Source organism: Nicotiana tabacum, chromosome 18, assembly GCF_000715075.1.
Source record: "Nicotiana tabacum cultivar K326 chromosome 18, ASM71507v2, whole genome shotgun sequence".
NCBI lineage: Eukaryota > Viridiplantae > Streptophyta > Magnoliopsida > Solanales > Solanaceae > Nicotiana > Nicotiana tabacum.
Genome location: NC_134097.1, coordinates 109,395,637 through 109,413,934, shown reverse-complemented (window position 1 = coordinate 109,413,934; position 18,298 = coordinate 109,395,637). Strand labels below are relative to the sequence as shown.

General features: G+C 37.6%; 1 protein-coding gene and 1 long non-coding RNA gene across 2 annotated transcripts; both read left to right on the top strand.

Annotated features, from left to right (window-relative positions):
• Nucleotides 1–1,230: 1,230 nt before the first annotated feature.
• Nucleotides 1,231–6,695, top strand: LOC107765671 (putative inactive receptor kinase At5g10020). Its single transcript, XM_016584341.2, has 4 exons — nucleotides 1,231–3,280; nucleotides 4,181–5,095; nucleotides 5,173–5,691; nucleotides 5,884–6,695. Exons 1-4 carry the CDS (start codon nucleotides 2,374–2,376, stop codon nucleotides 6,471–6,473), a joined length of 2,931 nt encoding a protein of 976 aa, XP_016439827.1. The 5' UTR covers nucleotides 1,231–2,373; the 3' UTR covers nucleotides 6,474–6,695.
• Nucleotides 6,696–12,983: 6,288 nt separating this feature from the next.
• LOC142172962 (uncharacterized) lies at nucleotides 12,984–16,741 on the top strand. Its single transcript, XR_012702234.1, has 2 exons — nucleotides 12,984–13,460; nucleotides 16,150–16,741. It is a non-coding gene; the product is annotated as an uncharacterized LOC142172962 (long non-coding RNA).
• The last annotated feature ends 1,557 nt before the right edge of the window (nucleotides 16,742–18,298 follow it).

The window sequence follows — 18,298 nt, the reverse complement described above, 5'->3', positions numbered from 1 at the left end:
TTTATAGGAACATAAATGTCCCCAGCGGGAAACCAAAGAGCCGCCAATCAAAAACTGATAGGGCACGAGAAATGATACGGTGCCTGGGGAACGTGTGCCACAATGATGCACAATACATGTTCATGATGTCTCAAACCGATACAACAGTTCAACTCTGAACTGACGTAACGGTCCGATGGTACCATTGAAGCATCGCGTCACCACCTCGACCTAAGGGTCTCATTCAACGCGTAACGATCATATTTCTCCTGACTTTTAAATCAACAAAGTTTGTTCGTTGAGCCCACCAAGAGACGACCTCGACGGACGGAGAGACTAACTGTATGAGTCAAAATCTGACCATAGGGTGGTCTCTCTTAAGAGGAACGATAAGGGGTCGACCAAGCCATATTCGTGCTCACGAGGCGAGATAACAAAGAGCATGTCGGCTGTCGCTGGGGTCAAATCATCGGAAAGCTTACATCACAGAACAAACGTAATGATCGAGCGAATGATAGAGGGTACAGTTATAAGAAAGTACGTTGGTCAAAGACCATTGGGTAAAGGGAAAAGTTGTTGATATATATAAGGGAGCTAAACCGAGAGGGGGGGGGGGGGTTCCAGATAGCTACCATGGGAGAGTCAACAAGAGGAATCTTTTCGTCATCAACAGTTCCTACGCAAATCCGTCATAGATGTAAGCTCATCCCTCATGTTTGATGTATAATTATTACATTAAGAAATATTACACGCTCTTATTTTTCTTCTATTTTCGCACTTTATATATTTGGATCTGGAATTAATTATATTTGGCTAAGATTTAACTTCTATATTACTAACAATTAGTTCGACAAAAAGGGCTTTATACTTTTTGATCAAACAATACTCCCTTGCGCAAATAGTTGGTAACACAGCCACACATATAATCTTAAGGACACATGCATCTAGTCACATGATACACTTTCAGAGAATTTACAAATATTGATTTCAGCCGATACTCTCTCCAAAAATGCTAAGAAAAGAATTTCACACAAGTAAAAAACCTCCTCAGGAAAAACCACACAGTAACTTCCAAAACTTATGTAATAACATAGTCATAAACCGCTGGTTCTTTTGTTTTTTCCATCTCTATACCAGACCGAGAGTAGGGACAATGAAAGTGAAACAAATAGTGTAAGAAAAATTGACATTCTTAGGGAATCAAGGTAACCCCATTAGATCAAAACTTGTCATCTTCCACAATACTTAAATGGAATTTTTTGCAGTAACTGACCACTGACCCCATCCACCCTCCCATGGCCTCTGCACTTCTTGCTTTGGGACCACAATTTTTTATTTTTTTATTTTATAATTTTAATATATTACTACTGTTTTTTCCGACTCTCTCTTCTTGTCTTGATATTGTAAAAAAGAATGAAATCAAAAACTTCTACAGCTCATCTTTATTTGCACTGTTACACTTCCCTAAACACTCTCTTCCCAACCCACCAATTCTTTATACAAAATGTGAAGATTAGATTTGGAACAAAAAGAAATAGTGTCTTTGTTTGTTGTATCTTTTTCATTCACCTAACCCCTTTTGCTCTGATCTGTTTTTTTTTTCTCTCAAAGCACATAGCTTTTGCTACATTAAAGTTTGTATTTTTTTCTTTTAAAGTTGTGTCCTTTTCATCTTTCCTGTTCACAGGACATTCCATTACTGCACCACTCTGTAGTATCATTCTTAAAAGTTTTGGTCAAAAGACTCAAAATTGTTACTAGATGGGAGATTTTTTGTGCTTTACAATTTCTTCATTCTTAGCAACAGCTCATTAGTATGAGCAAATTGTGTTTCTGGGGTCCTCTCATTGTTTTGTCAATGTTCATTTGACTAAATAAAACCCCTTTTGACTTGCTTTTGATATAGGGAATGTAGGGTCTCCTACTTTGATTTTGATGTTTTGGTTATTGCCTTATTGGTGAGTGAATTTAATGTGGCAACTTGCATTTGGACATTTTTGTGTTAAACCTATTGAATATTATAGGTTCTTGGAAGTTCACCACACTGTTCAACTGATCTACTCTCTTTATTGGACTTTAATGATTCTTGTGGTTAGTGTTTACCCTAGGATTATACTATCTTATTTCACTTATGTAATTATTAGTGATAATAATTGCTGCTGTATTAAGGATTTGCTAATTGAATTTTTGGAATTCTTGAAATGATTGTCCAATCATAGCATTTCAGCTTTCCTCAGCTTTTCCTACTTCCTGTTTCTTGTCTACTTTCTTGTCCCATTCTGGCTTCTTATTTAGCTTGTCAAAATGCTGTTTTCCTCTTCTTAGTTCAGTATTGTATATAACTCTCTCCCATCTCACACTGGTTTTTCATTGGGAGGAAAATAAAGAGGAGGAATGCAGTCTGCCATTTGTTTGGTGCTGCTATTTTTAGTTGAGTTAGTTAAAGGAAGCTTAGATTTGGATGTTCTTTTGGGGCTTAAGAAGGGAGTTCTAAAAGACCCTTTAGGTAAAGTCCTTTCTTCATGGGATTCTAAGTCATTAGGACCAAATGGATGCCCCCAAAATTGGTATGGAATCAGTTGCAGTGATGGCCATGTCACTTCAATTGAACTAAATGATGTTGGTTTAGTTGGAGCTTTAGATTTTGCAGCTATTGCTGGCCTAAAATTTCTGCAAAATTTGTCAGTTGCAAATAACCAGTTGAGTGGGATAATTACTAAGGAAGTTGGTTTGATTGTTTCATTGGAATACTTGGATCTTTCCAAGAACCTGTTTAGTGGCTCTATACCCTCTGAGCTGACTAGTTTGAAGAACTTGGTGTCTCTTAATCTTTCTATAAACAGCCTCGACGGGATGGTTCCGTCTGGTTTTGCTAGTCTTGAGAAATTGAAGTATCTGGATTTGCACTCTAATGCCTTCTCAAGTAATATAATGCTGTTGTTGGCCTCATTGGGCGATGTAGAGTATGTCGATCTCAGTAGCAACAAGTTTATTGGATCACTAGACCTGCAAGTAGGAAATTCGAGCTTCGTCTCGTCGATTCGATACTTGAACATTAGTTATAATAAACTGGCTGGAGAGCTCTTTCCTCATGATGGAATGCCATACTTTGATAGCTTAGATGTGTTTGATGCAAGTGACAATCAGCTTACTGGTACTATTCCATCCTTCAATTTTGTAGTTTCTCTTCGAATTCTTAGGCTCGGGAACAATCAGTTGTCTGGATCACTACCTGAAGCTCTTCTGGAGGAAAGCTCCATGATCTTATCAGAGTTGGACCTGAGCCAGAATCGGCTTGCAGGTGTGTTGAGCCCTTCTTCTTTAGTTAATTTGCTTGTTTGAAGTCAATGTAAGTAATCTATGGTTAATTACTACTACGAACGAAGCACACTTCACCTAATCTATTTATACTGTGTCTTATGATCTGTTTACTACTACGAACGAAGCACACTTCACCAAATCTATTAATACTGTTTCTTATGATCTGAGGTTGTCAGTTTGATGACAAATGAACAAAATTCTTTGATTCCTATCAGCGGGAAAGCATGCTAGATTTGCTTGCAATCAAATGCAATTATTTGATTCTCTCTTTCTTTTTTAGCTTACATATAATTGTCATACACATCGTTCCTAATCCTTCCCTAGCTTAGGGATATTTTTACTTATACTCAAGGTCTAAAGCAACTATTAATATAAACTTGCATTTTAGTTAGTGGTTTGTTCCAGACTTATAAGGAAATGCTTGCTGCATTATAAACAAGCTGCATAACTATTACCTTTCTCAAAAACATTACAAACAAGGTGCATAAAGATATTCTTCTTATTCTTTTCTTCACGACAAAATCACCAGTAGGGTATTATGGATCATTTTCTTTCAAAGACGGGGTTCGAGTGCATTGTAAGCCTTACTTATTTTAGGGAAGCTCTAGAACAACTTCTAGGTCAATGACGTATGTCTTTATTTTTACAATTTTTTAAATTTAAGTTTTTTGTACCATTGGCCTAGACTTGAGCCGAGAGTCTCCGGAAATAGCCTCTCTACCTTCACAGGTTGGGGTAAGGTCTAAGGTCTGCGTACATATTACCCTCCCCAGACCCTATTTGTAGGACTATACTGGGTATGTTGTTCTTGTTGTTTTGGCCTAGACCCAGCTACTTCCTTTTCCAAGCTATTTCATGAAACCGTTTGCTATTTTGACAGGTCCCATCGCAGGTATAAGTGCTGTGAATCTCAAGCTTCTAAATTTATCCTACAACCAGCTGTCAGGCCCCTTGCCTGTAAAGGTTGGGCGTTGTGCCATCATAGACCTGAGCAACAATCTGCTAACTGGAAAAGTTTCCCGGATCCAAGGTTGGGGAAATTACGCTGAAGTTATTGTGTTAAGCTCAAACAGTTTGACGGGAACCTTTCCCAACCAAACTTCCCAGTTCTTGAGGCTTACTTCGTTAAAGATTTCAAACAACTCACTTGAAGGTGTATTACCAGCTATTTTAGGTACATACCCCGAACTGAAAATGATTGATCTTAGCATTAACCAACTTGGTGGTACTCTCCTTCCCAGCCTTTTCAACTCTAGCAGATTGACTGATATTAACGTGTCTTTCAACAAATTTACTGGCAGTTTACCTATAGTGGCATTCAACTCAGAGAACTTAAGCTTGATTTCTCTAGATCTTTCACATAATGAATTATCTGGTCTTTTGCCTCCGGGACTGGACAAGTTCCCGGACATGGTATATCTGGATATCTCTAATAATGATTTTGAAGGTGTCCTTCCTAATGACCTCTCTGACAAATTGGAATATTTCAATGTATCTAATAACAATCTTTCTGGAACGGTTCCGAAAAATTTATGGAGGTTTCCCATCTCCTCGTTCCATCCGGGGAATCCCTTACTTGTACTGTCAAAGCAGGTCGAAGCTCCGTCAGAGGGAGATTCCACTTTGAACTTGAGAAGTCATGGCCCTCGCATGAAATCCACCATCAGGGCTGCCCTTATTGCTGGTCTGGTCTGTAGTGTATCTGTCATAGCTTTGTTGACATTAGTAATCTACCGCAAGGCCCATCTACGAGATGGTGGAAAGGACAATACCAAAGTAACTAAGGGTAAAAAAGGTATGACACTATTCTTCCCCTAATAAGACTTGCATTTGGTCAGATCAACTGATACTAACGCCTTTTCATTTCCACAGGTTTGTCTTTATCCGATATAGAAAGCGGGCATGGCACAAGCGATCAAGGGATGCCAGTGTCAACAGTTCAAAATGAGCCGATATCTTCTTCTATATCTGTTATGTCATCTGCCAATCTATCACCTTCTAAGGTTCAAGATCAATCCAAAAGCCCCAACTCTCTCAGGGTTTCTTCCCCTGATAAACTGGCTGGAGATTTGCATCTATTAGATAACTCCTTGAAGTTCACTGCGGAACAATTATCATGTGCTCCTGCAGAAGCTGTAGGCAGAAGTTGTCACGGAACATTGTATAAAGCTACACTTGGTTCAGGCCAAGAATTTGCTGTCAAATGGCTCAAGGAAGGGATAGTAAAAGGCAAAAAGGAATTTGCTAGAGAAGCTAAGAAACTGGGGAGTATTAGGCATCCAAATTTAGTTTCTCTTCAGGGTTACTACTGGGGTCCCAAAGAGCACGAGAGGCTTCTCATATCGAATTACACCAGTGCACCATGTTTAGCTCTCTATCTTCTTGGTAAAGGTGGGTCTCCCCTTTTCTCATAGCACCCACATCGATTTGTTTAGCTTTTCTGATTTTTGTGTGAGGCTAATATCATGATCCAGTTTTACTAAAGAAGTTAGAGGCATGTGTTTTGCATACACTGTACTTTGCTTTCTAGTTTTGAATGATGAGATGGTCACACACATTTAACACATATTTGGATGTATGCAGATGCAGACTCCTATAAGCTACAACCATTGTCTCTTGAGGAGCGGCTCAAGGTCACTGTAGATGTAGCTCGTTGTCTAAACTACCTTCACCATGAAAGTGCCATACCTCATGGCAACCTGAAATCCACAAATGTACTAATAGAAACGTCTAACGTGAATGCCCTCCTTACTGATTATAGTCTTCATCGGTTAATGACATCAGCTGGAACAGCAGAACAAGTACTAAATGCCGGAGCACTTGGTTATCGGCCTCCTGAATTTGCAAGTACAAGTAAACCTTGTCCATCGTTGAAAAGTGATGTTTATGCATTCGGGGTTATCTTGTTGGAACTGTTGACTGGAAGAAGTTCTGCAGAAATTGTTCCTGGAAATTCAGAAGTGCTGGATTTAACAGAATGGGTGAGATTATTCGCCATCAAAAACCGTTCAATCGAGTGTTTTGATCCGTTTTTATTGGGAAAAGAGAGCAACGAAGGCGTGCATGCGATTCTTGATAGCATGCTTCAGGTTGCTCTGAAGTGTATTTTGCCAGCTGATGAAAGGCCTGATATGAGAATGGTTTTTGAGGAACTTTGTTCAATAGTACAATAACACAAGGGGAGAGGTAGATAATTTGTTCTATTTAATTGTTTAGACCAATTCATTTGTGAATTAGCACATTAAGTGATGAATGAAGAATCTGTATTCTCTACATATTGGCAAGAAATAAAAATTTCTTGTACATAGGCTGCTAATCATTTTTATGAACCTTGTAACTTAGTGGTGCCAGAATCAAATTCATCTTCTCTTTGATAAAAGAATTTTGTTACCAAAGCTGAATTAGTTTGATTATTTGTACGTCATTTTTTTTAATTCTAAAATTTTGAAGAGTTCTTCATTTAGGTCCTGTTTGTATCTCATAAGCAAAAAATGTTGAGTCATAAAATAGAAATTTCATGTACTTTTGTTCGTGCTGTTTAAGAAAAGATATATTTTTTGTTTACTATTTTACTGTTATGGTGCTTATTAAGTTTTTGCAGTATACTCAAAAATTTTAATTCTAAATTTTTTAGCATATACTTATTTATTTGATTCAACGTTACTGTGTTTGTTTATGAATATTTATGAGGTCTTAATTATTAAGTCATACCGGGCAATGAGGCTGATGCTACTATCGGTACATAGAAAGACAAGGACTTCCTTTCTATCGATGTGAAATCCATTCTATTTTTATGATGCGCATGTCGTCCGATCAGTCTACTCTGCTTTAGCATGCGTTAGGGAAAAAAGCGGAGCTCCTTCTTGTTGTGCCCAATCCCCAATTAACTAAACGTTAAAATTAAAATAATTCTTACATAATCCATCCAAGTCTTGATGTTTTTTTCCTATTTTTTTCTTGAAAGAATAAAAATAATCAATTCATATTAATCGAGTAAAGAGTTGATATAGTTGGTCAAGATAATTCAATGATCAGCAGTAAGGTATTTGTTATAAATAAGATGCCGGCAAATTGACTTTTAGATATACACGAATAATTTACATCTGTATATTAAAATCCTAAAATTATTAGTTGTCTTTGGATCTATAAAGAATAACAGAGAATAATTTAATTGCAACCGGGAATTTGCTACCTAACATTATAATACTTCTCCTTGCAATGGTGGCCGACTCATTATTAATATGTTAGAACAGTTCAACAATTTATATGAAAGTCATTTGTTCACAACGAATTGCAATGTATGAAAACTAAATAGCTATAATCACAGAAACAAATATAAGAGAATAATTTTATTGTAAAAGGTTGTAAAATTTCAACTATCCTTTGAGTCTTATATCCAATTTGTTGTTGCGGAAGTCAAATGTATATAGTGTGAATAAGTCACAACTACTATACCAAAAATTATGACAGCCACCAAATAATAAATAAGACAATAAAACAATAATAAAGGGAACACCAGAATTTACGAGGTTCGGCTAATTTTGCCTACTCCTCGGACACAACCAATATTTTATTTCACTCCAAAAATACAAGTGAAATAATACTAAAGAGAGAAGATACAAATGCCTTAAACAGATGAGAAGGCAAATGAGAGGTGTGTTTCAATCCTAAACATTAGGCCTTCTTTTATAGGGGAAAAATCCCCCCAAACTTAACTCCCAACCAATGTGGGACTTTGGCATTTTGCCAAACTTCAACAAATCTCCACCTTGGCAAAATTCCACATTTTCAATTCTCTCTCAATAACAAATTTTGGTTGTGTCTTCATCTTCAATCTTCAGTGTTCAACAATGTTGATCAAATCCAAACAATGTTGAAACTTGACCGCAGTCACCACCTTTGTCAGCATATCAGCAGGATTCTCTGTAGTATGAATTTTCTTCACCGTGACTCCACCTTCTTCTATGATTTCTCGTACGAAATGATACCGAACATCAATGTGCTTCGTCCTTGCATGATAAACTTGGTTCTTCGCTAATTGAATAGCACTTTGACTATCACAAAAAATTGTGATACCTTTTTGTTCAACACCAAGCTCCTTTAGCAATCCTTGAAGCCAAATTGCCTCTTTCACAGCATCTGTAATAGCCATGTACTCTGCCTCTGTTGTAGACAAAGCAACTGTTGACTGCAAAGTAGACTTCCAACTAACTGGTGCCTTTGCAAAAGTAAACACATAACCAGTAGTTGATCTTCGTTTGTCCATATCACCCGCAAAATCTGAGTCACAATATCCAACTACAGACTGATTGTCTTCCTGCTCAAAAACTAACCCGACATCTATAGTATTATGAATATACCGTAGAATCCACTTCACAGCTTGCCAATGCTCCTTCCCTGGATTGTGCATATATCTGCTAATAACTCCAACAGCTTGTGAAATGTCAGGCCTTGTGCAAACCATTGCATACATCAAGCTACCAACAACATTTGCGTATGGTACCTTTGACATATACTCTCGTTCAGCTTCATCCATTGGCGACATAGTAGTACTTAGCTTAAAATGGGAAGCAAGTGGAGTACTAACTGGCTTAGTCTTGTCATCTATGCCAAAACGTTGAAGTACTCTCTTCAAATATTCCTTTTGAGATAAACAGAGTTTCTTTGAACGTCTATCTCTAATTATCTCCATGCCAAGAATTTTCTTTGCCTCACCCAAATCCTTCATCTCGAACTCCTTCTTCAGTTGAATCTTCAACTTATCAATTTCTTCCAAATTCTTGGAAGCTATCAACATATCATCAACATATAGGAGAAGATATACAAAGGAACCATCTTTAAGCTTGTGCAAATACACACAATGATCGTATTTGCTTCTCTTGTACCCTTGCCGCAACATAAACTCGTCAAATCGCTTGTACCATTGTCTAGAAGATTGTTTCAATCCGTACAACGATTTTTCAAGTTTGCACACCATATTTTCTTTTCCAGCAACTTTGAATCCTTCTGGCTGAGTCATGTAGATTTCCTCCTCCAAGTTTCCAATGAAAAACGCAGTTTTTACATCCATCTGAACTAGTTCCAAATCCAATTGTGCTACCAAAGCCAACATAATTCTAATGGAGGAATGTTTTACAACTGGAGAAAACACTTCATTGTAATCAATTCCCTCCTTTTGAGCATATCCTTTGGCCACCAATCTTGCTTTGTAGCGAACATCTACTTGGTTAGGAAATCCTTCCTTCTTTGCAAATACCCATTTGCACCCAATTGCTTTCTTCCCTTCGGGAGATTGGCCAATCTCCATGTATGATTCTGATGAAGGGACTGTATTTCATCATTCATGGCAATCCTCCACTTATCTTCTTCTGAACTTTGGACAGCGTCTTTATAAGTAGTAGGAACATCATCAGCTACAATTGAGGTTGCACAAGCAACCGTCTCTATGAGACGAACAGGTTTCGTTATTGTTCTTTTTGGCCTGCTGGTTGCTATTGATTCAAGTTGTTGTTGAGATTCCTGAGTTGGAATCTCCTCTACTGGCTCTCTTTCCAGAGGGTAATCTTCATTTGTTTCCTCCTCTGCTTCTTGTGTAGGAAAAATAAATTTTCCCTCAAACTCCACCTGCTTAGAAGCACCTTCATTTTGTTTGGTATCTTCTGTTACCTTATTTACCATAGCAAATTCATCAAAGGTAACATCTCTGCTGAATATTACTTTCTTTGTCATAGGGCACCATAAGCGATATCCTTTGACTCCAAAAGTAATTCCCATAAAAATAGCCTTCTTTGCCCTTGGATCCAATTTTGACTCCGTCACATGATAATATGCAGTTGAGCCAAACACGTGCAAAGAGTTATAATCTACAGCAGGTTTTCCGTACCATTTTTCAAATGGTGTTTTGCCATCAATAGCAGCAGATGGTAGACGATTAATGAGGTGACATGCATATGTAATTGCCTCAGCCCAAAATTCTTTGCCCAAGCCAGCATTGGACAACATACACCGTACCTTCTCCAGCAAGGTCCGGTTCATACGTTCTGCCACTCCATTCTGTTGTGGTGTATGTCTAACAGTGAAGTGTCGGACGATGCCATCATTTTCACAGACCTTATTGAAATGATCATTTTTGTATTCACCTCCATTGTCTGTGCGAATACACTTGATCCTCCTGCCTGTTTGATTCTCCACCATCGTCTTCCATTTGAGAAAAATTCCCAGCACTTCATCTTTGTTTTTCATTGTATACACCCACACTCTTCGAGAAAAATCATCAACAAAGGTTACAAAATAGTGCTTCCCACCCAATGAAGGTGTTTTGGAAGGACCCCAAACATCAGAGTGTACATAATCCAAAATGCCTTTAGTATTATGGATCGCTGTACCAAATTTAACCCTTGTCTGTTTCCCTTTGACACAATGCTCACAAAACTCCAAGTTGCAAGCCTTTACTCCTTTTAACAATCCTTGATCTGATAGAGTTTTCAAGGATTTTCCTCCAGCATGTCCCAAGCGCATGTGCCATAGCTTGGTTGCTTCTGCCTCTTTGTCGTCACTGGATGTTACTGTCGCTGTCCCAATAACTGTACTGCCACGATAGCGGTACATATTATTATTATTCCGATTAGCCTTCATTACCACTAGTGCACCGGAGCATACTCTCATCACTCCATTTTCTGCAATGATTTTGAACCCTTTTGATTCTAGGGCTCCCACAGAGATGAGATTCTTCTTCAAATCCGGTACATATCGAACATCTATCAATGTTCTGATCATTCCATCATGGTTCCTTAATCGTATTGAACCAATGCCATATGAGGTAAGAGGGCTGTTATCCGCTGTGTGGATGACTCCATATTCTCCTTCTTGAAATTCCATGAACCAGTCCCTGTTGGGACACATATGATAGCTACAAGCCGAGTCCATCAACCATATGTCTGATGATGTTGATGACTCTGTTGTAACTATTGAGAAGTCTGAATCATCACAATCAGCTACATTTGAATCCATAATAGCCTTTCCATTGTTATGTTTGGCCTTATTCTTCAACTTCGGACAGTCTTTCTTCCAGTGCCCTTTTTCTCGACAAAAGGCACATTCATCTTTACTGGGTCTGGATCTTGACTTGGATCTTCCCTTCTTTGTCCTCGTTTGATTTTGAGGACGACCCCTCACAAACAGTGCTTCTCCTTCTCCGCCCTTCTGTTTTTCTCGCTTTCTTTGTTCATAACTGTACAAAGCTGAACAAACTTCTCTGAGAGAAATTTCGTCATTTCCATGGAGTAGAGTAGTTTCAAGGTGCTCGTACTCATCAGGAAGTGACGCCAACAACATTAAGGCCAAGTCACCATCATCATAAGTTGTATCCATATTTTGCAAATCTGTGACCAACTTATTGAAACTGGTGATATTTTCATTCATCGTGGTACCAGGAACATAGGTGAAGTGAAACAGTCTCTTCTTCATGTACAATTTATTTTGACTGTTTTTCTTCAAAAATTTATCCTCCAGTGCTTTCCATAATTTACTTGCAGAAGTTTCCTTTGTGTATGGATATTTCTGCTCTCTAGCAAGGTAGGATCGAATGGTACCGCAAGCAACACGGTTGATAATTCTCCAATCTTCTTCTCCAATAACATCTGGTTTCTTTTCTTCAATGGCCAGATCTAGCCCTTGTTGAAAAAGGACATCTAGAACCTCGCCTTGCCACATCCCAAAATGTCCGGACCCGTCAAAAATTTCTACCGCAAATTTCGCATTTGACACAATTCTTGTCATAAGCGAAGATGCCAATGATGACGTATTGTTGACACTTGATGTAGATTCTTCTTGTTTATTGTCCCCCATATTTGACACAAATATTATTTAATAGCTGACGACACAAATCAAGATTATTTCCTTTCTGATGTAGAAGATCAGACTAAGCTGCAACTACAGAGCATACTCAGACAGAACCTTGACTCAGTTACCAAGATAAATCTTTTCTGATGTGGAAGATCAGACTATGCTGCAACCATAGAGCATACTTAGACAGTACCTTGGCTCTGATACCAATTGTTGCGGAAGCCAAATGTATATAGTGTGAATAAGTCACAACTACTATACCAAAAATTATGACAGCCACCAAATAATAAATAAGACAATAAAACAATAATAAAGGGAACACCAGAATTTACGAGGTTCGGCTAATTTTGCCTACTCCTCGGACACAACCAATATTTTATTTCACTCCAAAAATACAAGTGAAATAATACTAAAGAGAGAAGATACAAATGCCTTAAACAGATGAGAAGGCAAATGAGAGGTGTGTTTCAATCCTAAACATTAGGCCTTCTTTTATAGGGGAAAAATCCCCCCCAAACTTAACTCCCAACCAATGTGGGACTTTGGCATTTTGCCAAACTTCAACATTTGTCACGATTAAAACAACATATTATTGGAACGAAGGATAGTGAATTTCCTAGTGATAGATCTCCAGGAAATTAGACACTATTTCCATACTTCGGTGTTGCAAGACATAGAGGAGAGCTGAGTTGGCAGTTGACGTGGCAAAAGTTAGTTACGAATAAAGTTGATGTGACAGAGTTAGTTAGGCAAAGCCAGTATTAGTTACATAGTCAGTTAGAATTAGTGGAAGAGATTTCATTTTAGTGATTTACTTGCGTCTGATCCGTTCCTTTATATACATTGTAATTCATATATTGAGATTCATTTTTTTTTTCCAGAATAATAATAATCATTCTCTTCTCTCTTCTAAATTCTCTGAGCTATTTTCTCGGCACTGCCCTGGCTTAGCTTCTTCTATCATCGAGCTTAGCTCTTAGATTCTCCTAGATTCAGTTTTCAACTGCATCATTTGGTATCAGAACAGTAGTTCCTTGGCATTAACATTGGTAGAGATGAGAATCAAGATAAACCTGTTGACAACATGGAAGGAAAATTCACTGAAATTCAGGATCAATTGCAGAAATTGATGGAGGGCTTGACTAATATGAACGTCAAGAATGCTCAAATAGATAAAGAGTTGCTCAAAATCAAAGAGGCAATAAGAGTTATCAAACAACATGATAAGGGAATGCCATCTTCATTTGATAGGGAATTTGCAGGTCTTGTTCGAATGGGTCGATCTAAGGAAGCTCAAACTAGTTCTGCTCCAACTGGTAATAGCTCCTTTACTCGATATTCTAGACTTGACTTTCCTCATTTTTCTATACATGATTTGAAATATTGGTTGTATAAAGTGGATCATATTTTTTTCCATGGAGGAAATCGCATTTGAGGAAAGGGTTAAGGTCGCGTGCATTTATTTTGATGGTGATGCTATTGTATGGCATAGGTCGTTTATGAGGTCTAGAAATTCTGATACATTCCCAACTTGGACTGAATATGTTCTGACTTTACATGATAGTTTTAGGGATGAGTTTGAGGATCCAATGGAAGCTATCAAAAATTTGAGACAAGTTGGTAGTGTGAAGGATTATCAAACTGAATTTAACAGGTTGTTAAATGAAGTCAACCTTTCAAATGAAAACGCTATCAGCTGTTTTTTAGGTGGATGGAAACCAGAACTAAACAAATCTGTTAGAATACAATCGCCTATAATGCTAATGCAGGCATATAAGTTTGCTAGACTATAAGAAGGTTTCTTTGAAGCTCATGCCCAATCTTGGGGCCTTAAGCCTACTTCTAAATACCAGAGTCCAATATTCCTCACTCCTTCTGTATTCAAACCCCAAAAATTCAAATAAACCTAACTTCCCAAACTCCACATTCAATTAGACTTTTGAACCAAATAACCAGAAAACCAATAAATCTAGGGACCATAAAACTAATAATCACATGAATGGCAGAAGGTTAACAGCAGTAGAAATAGATGAAAAGAGGTCCCAAGGATTATGTTTCTTTTGTGATGAAAAATATGTAGTTGGGCATAATTGTAGTGCAAAATGGCAAATTTTCATGGTAGAAGTGGTTGAAGAAGAAGCCATACAGGAAGTGGTTATGGAGGAAGAAACACAGAATGTTGTGGAAGGAGTAGATTAATTCATGACTATTTCATTACAAGCCTTCAGTGGGGTAACTGGTTACCTGACTATTAGGGTGACTGGTTACCATGAGAAAAGACTTCTTCAAGTCTTAATTGACACTGGGAGTACACACAATTTCATTGATCAAGATATAGCCAAGAGGTTAGGATGCAAAGCTAGTCCTATAGTAGAACAATGCATTAGTGTAGTTGATGGAAGAAAGGTTCAAACTTCTTCTCTGTGTAGGAATATGCAGTGGCTCTTACAAGGAACAACCTTCTCCTCAGACTTCATGCTTTTACTTCTAGGAAATATTGATATTGTTTTAGGGGTACAGTGGCTACGCACCTTGGACATAATTCTGTTTGATTTAAGTAACACAACTATTGAGTTTGTCAAGGAAGGAAACATGTATTGAGAGATCTAGCAGACAACTTAAGTCAGCCAAGGCAAGTTCCACAGTCAAGAAGGGTGGAGAAGACACTCAATTCTTTATGATGACAGTAACAGATAATGTAGAGGTGAATCATAGTTGTCATAACATACAAGCTGCTCAAGGTACTTAAATTTCTCCAGCTTTAACTGTATTACTGGAGCAATATGCTAACACATTTGAAATCCCTACTACCCTACCTCCCTATATAGGTTCCTTTGATTATAGGATTCCTCTCATTGAAGCTGCAAATCCAGTAAACAAGAGGCCCTATAAATATCCTGGTGTTAAGAAGGTTATGATTGAAAAGCTGGTTCAAAAAATGATTGATCAAGGAGTCATACAACACTCTACCAGTCCCTATGCCTCTCCTGTTATTTTATTTGGAAAAAAATATGGAAGTGAGATTATGTGTTCACTATAAGGAGCTTAATCAGTTGATAATAAAGGATAGGTTCCCTATCCCTATAATAGAGGATTTGCTTGATGAGTTAGGAGGAGTAGAAGTATTTTCTAAGATAGATTTACGAGCTGGTTATCATCAGCTGAGAATGGCAAATGAAGATACTCATAAAACAACTTTCAAAACACATGAAGGTCACTATGAATTCTTGGTTATGCCCTTTGGCCTAACTAATGTACCCTCTTCATTTTAAAGCTTAACAAATTCAGTTTTCAAACTATTATTAAGGAAATCAGTGCTTGTGTTTTTTGATGATATCCTAATCTATAGCAAAAGTATGACTGCTCATCTGGAACGTGTTGAAGTTGTGATTGAATTGATGAAGAGGTATCAGCTATATGCCAAGTTTTCTAAATGTAATTTTGGAGTGTATAAGGTCGAGTACTTAGGTCACTTTATTAGTAAGGAACGTGTGTCTACTGACCCAAAGAAGATTGCAGCTGCGCAACAGTGGCCAATTCCTAATAACCTCAAGCAGCTGAGAGGATTTCTTGGCCTAGCTGAGTACTACATGAGGTTTATAAAAGGGTTTGGGTCCATTTGCAAACCTTTACATGAGTTGCTGAAGAAAGATGGATTTTTATGGACAGAGGAATTCACAACAGTCTTTGACAGACTCAAACAAGCTTTAGTCTCTTCTCCTGCTTTTGCCATGCATGATTATTCTAAACCATTTATAGTAGAGACTGATGCTAGTGGGAATGGTGTTGGAGCTATTTGATGCAACAAGGCCACCCTATTGCCTACATTAGCAGATCTTTGGCTCCTAGACATCAGGCTATGTCTGCGTATAACAGGGAACTCTTAGCTCTCATCTTTGCTGTTACTAAATAGTTTCACTATTTGTTGGGCAGGATATTTATTGTCAAGATAAATCAGAAGACTTTAAAGTACCTTCTAAACCAAACATTCATACTGATTTTCAGGTGGCTGAGATTTCTAAACTTATGGCCTTTGATTTCTCCGTTGAATACAAGAAGGGAACTGAGAACAAGGCTACTGATGCTTTGTCTAGGAAACCTGAGGCTAAGCTATTAGCTATTTCTATCCTAAAGCCAAATGATTCATTACTTACACAGATACAGAAGACTTGGTCTACTGATCCTTATTTACATGAGGTGATTGCTAAGTTGCAACAATAATCATTTAAGTCATTTACTTGTCTTAACAACCAGTTAATGTGGAAAGGCAGATTGATAGTAGGGCATGATCCTCAGTTGAGAAGAACTATTATTGTATTGTGGCATGCAACTACCCAAGGTGGACATTCTAGGATGGATGCAACTATCAAAAGGATGCAATCAATGTTCAATTGGAAGACTCTCATTGCAGATACTAGAGAATTCATCAACAAATGTGACGTTTGCTAACGACATAAGTATGATGCAACTGCATATCCTGGTCTCTTACAACCATTACCAATTCTAGATGGTGTATGGACTGACATTTGCCTTAACTTTCTTGAAGGCTTACCCAAGTCTAATGAAAATGAGGTAATATTGGTAGTGGTTGATCGACTGAGTAAGTATAGGCGTTGTCACACCTCCTTTTTACTACACTCCGTAAAGGGTATAAATACAAGAGAGTTTTTCCAATTAAAAGACAATCGAAACGGGATTATTTATAAAAATCAGAGTCGCCACTTGGAATAATTTGTGGTGTCACAAGTCACCGGTTTAAAATCCCGAATCAAGGAAGTTGACTCTGTTCTACAGCCTACGAACACAGAAATCCGGGTAAGGAATTCTGTTAACCCGGGAGAAGGTGTTAGGCATTCCCGAGTTCCGTGGTTCTAGCACGGTCGCTTAGCAATTTATACTTGGCTTAAATTATTTAAATACTCATTTTTAGTACCTATGTGCATTTATCTATTAACCGCTTTAAATCACTTGATTATTCGTAGTTAAAGAATTGAGTTACGCGCATGTATACTCTTTTCCTTTGGCGCGTCAAAAATCATGTCACGCGAACGTGTCCATAATTAATAACGCTTTGTTTATTTATTTAAGAAAATTTGGTGGAAGTTGCGCGAACGCATCCCTCGAGTTACTTTAGAATTTGCAATCATGTTACATGGACGTATCCACAATCGCACTACGAATGTACAATTATTTTCCTAAAGCTAATGTGAGATTGTTGTGAGGCCAAAAGGACTCTTAGGAGCATACAACATATGGGTGTTACAATTTTAATTCTTCTACTTCATTTTGTTTTAGCCTTCATTTAGGTTACATGTTATACACATTTAGGTTACATGCTATACACGTCAGAATGGAACACACGACTAAATCTAAACTAACAATGGAATGTGCACTGACCAAAAATGAGACAAACGAAGCCTCCCCTTTTTAAAGAAAAAGATCAAAGATAAATATATATAAAAATAGTAAAGAAACCTAGTAAGCGATTTTTGATTCGAATAAAATAAGATATGTAATCCAAAAACTAACTACTCTATTATTTTTATAAAAATGAGTCCATGATAATTAAATACCAACAGAAACATATACTTCATTCTCGAAAGCTTGGATGCACAACAAAATTACTCAATATTACTACTAAGCTAGTAAAACATGGAAGGGTCTTATGAGAAATTAGGCCATGATATTCCAAATAAAGTAGAACAAGAAAACTTCTTTAAGCCACGAAAATAAAGTAGACAACTGATTTCCTCTTTAAACCCATGTATCCTTAGATTTAAAATTGAACAAAAATTTCTATCCTCAATCCATGAAACTTAAGCTGTTGCAATAAGTTTTAATGCCTCTTTCATGTTTCAGTCATATAAAAAAAGGATTAAAGTAAGAAAGAGAGATAGAATAGACCTGAGAGACCTGAGAGTTTAGCTTTCGATTAATAAGGCTTTGGCAATTACAACAAGTGAAACGAGCCAAATGGAGAGATCCACGACAGAAGAGTTCAACTAAAATTTCCAAGCAACAACTGCTAACCTCGACGGAACTCGACCGGAACGAAACCAACATCACGTCGACGTACGACCGGAACGCTAGAGTTTACAGCAACGTCGAGTTTCAGCAGTTCGAGCTCGACGGAAAAAATGGACAGCGATAACCA

Coding starts and splice junctions, on each gene's coding strand:
- LOC107765671 (XM_016584341.2), top strand. CDS start 2,374: ATGCAGTCTGCCATTTGTTTGGTGCTGCTATTTTTAGTTGAGTTAGTT. Junction 3,281..4,180: donor GAGCCAGAATCGGCTTGCAG/GTGTGTTGAGCC, acceptor CTATTTTGACAG/GTCCCATCGCAGGTATAAGT. Junction 5,096..5,172: donor AGTAACTAAGGGTAAAAAAG/GTATGACACTAT, acceptor TCATTTCCACAG/GTTTGTCTTTATCCGATATA.